This window comes from Puma concolor, chromosome A2 (genome assembly GCF_028749965.1).
Source record: "Puma concolor isolate L17-30 chromosome A2, mPumCon1.1.hap2, whole genome shotgun sequence".
In the NCBI taxonomy this organism is placed as follows: Eukaryota; Metazoa; Chordata; class Mammalia; order Carnivora; family Felidae; genus Puma; species Puma concolor.
Genome location: NC_141668.1, coordinates 12,566,306 through 12,572,705, shown reverse-complemented (window position 1 = coordinate 12,572,705; position 6,400 = coordinate 12,566,306). Strand labels below are relative to the sequence as shown.

At 43.8% G+C, this 6,400-nt stretch overlaps 1 protein-coding gene across 1 annotated transcript; it reads left to right on the top strand.

Annotated features, from left to right (window-relative positions):
- Positions 1-4,874: 4,874 nt before the first annotated feature.
- On the top strand, positions 4,875-5,844 carry TAS2R40 (taste 2 receptor member 40). The gene is given in 2 exon segments (XM_025929265.2): positions 4,875-5,569; positions 5,572-5,844. Coding segments are annotated over 2 exon segments (960 nt in total). The 5' UTR covers positions 4,875-4,882.
- Positions 5,845-6,400: the final 556 nt, after the last annotated feature.

Sequence of the window (6,400 nt, the reverse complement as noted above, 5' to 3'; positions counted from 1 at the left end):
ATAAATAGAGCTAATTATTACATCTAAGTATTACTAAATATGTCCCCTCATCAGCTGCAGAAGCAAATGTCACAATGTTTAAAACTTTTTTCACACAATTTTTCTTTTAGTTTCCTAGCCATATTTCTAGTACATTGAGCAACAGTGTTTCTGGTTACACTTCTATTTTCACACGTCTGTATCTTCTCAGGACATACAATTTCTACCCCATTCAATAGACACTCCTTTACAACTTGCTATCTGTGAAGAATTTGATGGCCCAGGCAGATTTTTCACTAAAATATATAACTGCTGATTGTATTAAAAATCAAAACAAACCTTGCTGGCTTTTCAGTTCTCTTTGCAGCTCTTAGGATTTGATCAGACATCTTTTCCACATCCTTGGTCTTTTTTCTTACAGTGGTTTGTTTCATCACGCCACCTAGGCTGTTGTCTTAAATTACATCCTTTGCCACATAAACACACAGAAGTGGACTTCAGTTTACAAAGTGGAACATAGGACTCTCTACGTCTATGTTCTACTTCCTCCTTTTCACAGAGACGTAAGAAATATTCGCTTTTCTAACACGATACAGGAGAAGTGACCTTCACAAAGCACAACTTAGTTCTGCAAAATACATAACTCTTCTCTGTAATTCAACCTCTGGATCTGATCTCCTCCACCTGATGGAAGAACATGTCCTCAGTCTTGTCCAGGAAGGCATTCAGTCTCTTCCATAAGGATGTCCACACCATAAACCATGCCAGTAAGTACCCCTTGCCTGTAGTGGTTCTCAACCCTCCCTTGCTCCTACTGGAGCCACAATGGGGAGCTGTGGAAATGCCAATGCTTAGCTTTTCTCCACCACGATTACTCAAAATCTTTGAGGATGGGACATGGGTATGATGTCTTTTAAAGACCCACAGTGTTAATTCAGGCAATTCTGGCATATAGACAAGGTTGAGAAGGACAGATGTGGAGCAAGCAGACCTCACATGTGCTCCTCACGAGACAGCCAGTACATGATGCCTGACCCCCAGAGGCACAGATGGCCAGATGATGTCAGGGCAGTAGCAGCAAGCATAAGGGGATGAATTCACCATAGCAGCCAATGAAATACAGCTACCACCTGTCCCCTCTCCCACAGCAGCACCCTGGAAGAAGAGGGAGAGACAGGTGTCCCAGACCCACCTGGTCCCCCTCCAATCCAAGCAGATGTGGTCTCAGTTCAAACTGTGCTGGGGGTGGGAGGAGGGGAGATGGTAAGGTTTAAACCAAGCATGAAACTAAACTGGATCGAATATTAATAACCAAAAAAGACTAGGAAAGATGAAATCTGCCCAACATGTCACCATGGGATGGGAAAGGGAGAGTCAGAAGCATGGAGTTGGGCACTACGATCGAAGGAAAGAATCTTGGTCACGTTTATCCTGCTTAATGACTTGACACCACTTTATCAATGAATCATACTCCAGTGTTTTCTCAGTCACACAGGTTTAAACACTATGATTATAAGATTTTCTCAGAATTTCTTCTTCCTGTCTTCTGGGAAGTGACACCCATGTTCTGTGGGCATCAAACAGACTTGGAGGGAGGTGGGGAGTGGGAAGCCTCTTCCATGGCCATTCCTTTGTCTTTGCATTGGCTTCATATGAACCCAAGCTTGCAAAGCCTCCTGGATAAGACCACCGGACCCCTTTGGAATCCACTAACTCCTGCAGCAAATTTTTAAGCCTTTTGTGTGAACACAAGGTTTAGTGGCTCTCTCAAGTGTGCCTGGAGAGACTCTGGAGCAGTCCTGCAGCCCCACTTTGACTTTGCCACCCCTGCGGCCATGAGCGGTAGGCAGGATCCTAGGTCTCTTTCATGGAGATGCTTACCTCCTCTGACTCTTCCCTGCACTTCTCATTCCTCCCCAACTGGGAAAGCATCTTCTAGTCTGCATGGTGATGTTTGAGAGAGAAGTGGAGGAAATGGTTCCCCCAAACACATAGTCTTCCAAATCTGATTTATCTGACACCTGCACCAAAGCTTTTGAACCCAATAGCCAAGAATATGAAACCTTTCGTCTTTGCTTCCCCCATGGACCTCCTCCATAGTCTCCTCCAAAGGAGACTCCATTCTAGCTTCCTGAATGAGAAAGGATCATAGAATAAAAACCGAATTGGCCCCACATCCTTATTGATATGGCACCAGTCATATCATCAGCCCCCACTGCTCTTCCTATTAAGATCAGAGAAAAAAGGTGAATAAATGCCAACAGAAGATAGTACTAGAACAGTAGAAAAAAATTGTGTGCAAAAAATTTAGGGGATATTATTTATCACAAACTGATATAAGTTGGAACAAAATACACAAAAAGATGAGTCTGGTGCATTGGAATTCACGAAAGCTGATGATAAATACTACTCTCTATTAGCAGAAGTAACAGAAGTTAATGACTCTCAACAGATATGCAGAACTTGTCAAGGAATCTTTTTTTTTTTTTTTTTTTTTTTTAGAGAGAGCACACAAGCAGCGGGGAGGGGCAGAGGGAGAAAGAGAGAATCTTAAGAAGGCTCCATTCTCAGCCTGGAGCCCAATGAGGGGCTTGATCCCATGACCCTGGGATCACGACCTGAGCCGAAATCAAGAGTCAGAGACTCAACCAACTGAGCCACCCAGGTGCCTGTCAAGAAATCTTGTTGTTTCCTGTTTCTGGCTATTATGCGTAAAGCTTCTATGAACACTCTTGTCCAAGTCTTTGTGTTGACATGAATTTCAGTTTCTCTAAACAATGCTTTCCTAATTTTGCAATACGTTGCTTTTTCTGGTGCTATGTGTATGCAACCATGATTTAATAATAAGAGGCAATTTTATAATAAAAATAAATCTCTGAGTTTAAATTTTTTTTTTTTTTTCAACATTTATTTATTTTTGGGACAGAGAGAGACAGAGCATGAACGGGGGAGGGGCAGAGAGAGAGGGAGACACAGAATCCGAAACAGGCTCCAGGCTCTGAGCTGTCAGCCCAGAGCCCGACGCGGGGCTCGAACTCACGGACCGCGAGATCGTGACCTGGCTGAAGTCGGACGCTTAACCGACTGCGCCACCCAGGCGCCCCTCTCTGAGTTTAATTTGAGATAAAATTAATTTGGAGATGGAGAAATCCATTTTCATCATCTCTCCATTTCTATTAGAAAAATTACAACAGGGCCATCACGCTGGCATGAAGCCTCAGAATCAAGAAGATGCTAGGAGTTGGTGAATACTGTGACAAACTGAAAAGTACATACATAACCTTGTTTTAAATGTGCAGCCACATTGAGGAGGGCACTCATTGGGTTGAGCACTGGGTGTTGTATGTAAGCAATGAACCATGGGAATCTACCCCAAAAACCAAGAGCACACTTTACACACTGTATGTTAGCCAATTTGACAATAAATTATACTAACAAATAAATTATAAACATTTTTTAAAAGTTTAAAAAATAAAATAAAAAAAATGTGCAGCTACTATTCTTCCTCAACCAATTCACCATGTGGTCCCAATGTTCCCCAATCTTCTAATTTTTCAAGGGCAGACAGACTTTTTGTGCATATATGCAACCTCCTAAATTTGCACGTTGACCAGCAGAAAGTAGCAAGCACTGGCGGTGGGCCTAATGCCGTCCAGTTCTCAGGCTGTGCAGGATAAAACACAATGGCAGGCCAGATTTGGCCCCAAGACTCATTAATCTGTAGCTAAGATTTTGGTTCTCAGTCTGGCTTTGAGCAATATGAACTTTTAACTTTTTAAAAATACATGTCTATGGGACGCTTGGGTGGCTCAGTCGGTTGAGCATCTGACTTCGGCTCAGGTCACGATCTCACAGCTCGTGAGTTCAATCAAGCCCTGCGTCAGGCTCTGTGCTGACGGCTCAGAGCCTGGAGCCTGCTTCAGATTCTGTGTCTCCCTCTCTCTCTGCCCCTAACCCACTCGCATTCTGTCTCTGTCTCTCTCAAAAATAAACATTAAAAAAAAATTTTTTTTAAATACAACATGTCTGGGCCCTAGCTCAGATTCTGACTTAACAAGATCAGGAATGAGGCGTGGGCATCTGCATATGACTTTAAATTTCAAGTTAACAGTGTCTGATCACATTTCTCAACTTCAGCACTGTGTTCAGAACACCCCACCACTTGCCCAAGCTAATTCTAACCCGATTCTGAGTTGAAATACTGATGTGCATCGCAGTGTAAATTATAATCAGTGATAAACACACAAACAATGAAACTGTCACAAGGCAGTTTTTCTAGTCTCTAATTAACCCAAATGGCATCAAATTTTGGCTCTTCTGTGTCTGAGGACATTATAATAGCTGACCTTTCTGGAGGAAACTTGGGTCTAAGTAAAAACGTTTGCATACAAACTGATGGGAACTTCTTATTCATGAACATGCTAACCACAGGATAAAAATGTCTCTGCAAATAAGGGAGACAAAAAGAAGCAGGAGAAGGCAGATCAAAGGAGCTGTTGTGTTTTTACAATTTGGCAGGTAACCGGTCTTATGAAATGAGCACAAATGCGTGAGCACAAAGACTCCTAATGTGGGACTCTTGCCTGTCAGGTGTATATGGGCTTAAAGTAAGTAAGGGAGAAAGATGCCATGATAGGAACCTATCTCAAATTTTTTCCAGTGAGCTCCTGCAAGCCCGAGGCAAATGGGTCTTTATGAAAAACAGAGACATCCAGTAACAAGATCCTCCCATCATTTGCCTTTCAAGCCTCCGACCTGTAGTCATGGGGCAAACAAATGAAGAAAAATTGGAAATAACCATTAACTGGGGAAAAAAATTATAATAACATTGAGTGAGGATCAGAAGACTGCATAGCAGGTACCAGGCCTTGGCATGGAAACCTGGAGGTCAGGGCCAAAGAGAATGGTGACAGTGAACACAGACGCCATGGATAGAGACACGTCCAGGTGTAAAATTGTCCTCACCATGGTGGTCTCTGGAGTAGAGTGCATGACTGGCATGATTGGGAATGGCTTCATCAATGCCATCCAGGGGGCCGAGTGGGCCAGAGGCAAAAGGCTCCCTGTGAGTGACTGTATCCTGTTGAAACTGAGCTTCTCCAGGCTTTTGCTGCAGATCTGGATGATGCTGGAGAATATTTACAGTCTATTCTTCCTGGTCACTTACAACCAAAACACAGTGTTTATAATCTTCAAAATCACCATGTTTCTGAACTATTCCAACCTCTGGCTTGCTGCCTGGCTCAACATCGTCTCTTGCCTTCGAATTGCAAACTTTGCTCACTGTTTGTTCTCCATGATGAAGAGGAAAATCAGAGAGATGATGCCTCGGCTTCTGGGGCTGTCACTGTTCATCTCCTTATGCTTCAGCTTTCGCTTCTCTAAAGATATCTTCAATGTGTACATAAATAGTTCCGTTCCTATCCCCTCCTCCAACACCACTGAGAAGAAGTACTTCTCTGAGACTAACATGGTCAACCTGGTTTTTCTCTATAACCTGGGGATCTTCATTCCTCTGATCATGTTCATCTCTGCAGCCACTCTGCTGATCATCTCTCTCAAGAGATACACCCTACACAAGAGATACACCCTACACATGCCACTGGCTTCAGGGACCCCAGCATGGAGGCTCACATGGGGGCGATCAAAGCTATCAGCTACTTTCTCATTTTCTATATTTTCAATGCAGTTGCTCTATTCATTTCCATGTCCAACATCTTTGACGTCAACAATTCCTGGAATATTTTGTGCAAAATCGTCATGGCTGCTTACCCAGCTGGCCACTCAGTGCTACTGATCTTGGGCAACCCTGGGCTGAGAAGAGCCTGGAAGAGGTTTCAGCACCGTGTTCATCTTCATCTATAAGAGCAGACCCCGTGATGGAATCCAGAGTGCCACAGGACCGGTTCAACCAGCTCTGCCTTTCCCCCACCTAAACCTCTCTCCTCACCCCTCTTTTCTGCTTAATCTTATTTCTCAGGTAACTGGGTTGTTCCATGAATGGGACACTGAGTTTCTAACTTGAGATTCTAAGCTGAAGTAGCTAAGCAACTCTAAGATGGATTGTGGAAGCTCCTTGATCTATGTTCACTCATCTCCTGCCCTGGGCCTTAAGTAAGGAGAGGATGGCTGGACCTCTCCATTTGTCGGGGATGATCTCAGTGTGTGCCTGTGGTCACTGGGCACCCTTTAATTCTCAAAGATATCTTGGTCTGGATGAAAACTTACATGGTCACCCTACTGAAGGCACCCTACTAACCCACAGTTAAGAAAAAGGAGGGCTAGTGACAAGCATTGTATGCAGTCCAAGAGGCAGAAGGGAGGCTAGCATACCTACAGGGAAAAGGGACTAAGGAGAGAAAGAAAGCCCGGCCAGAATTACCAGGTGCTGCAGAGGTTTCAAGGAAAATGGAGGCTGTGT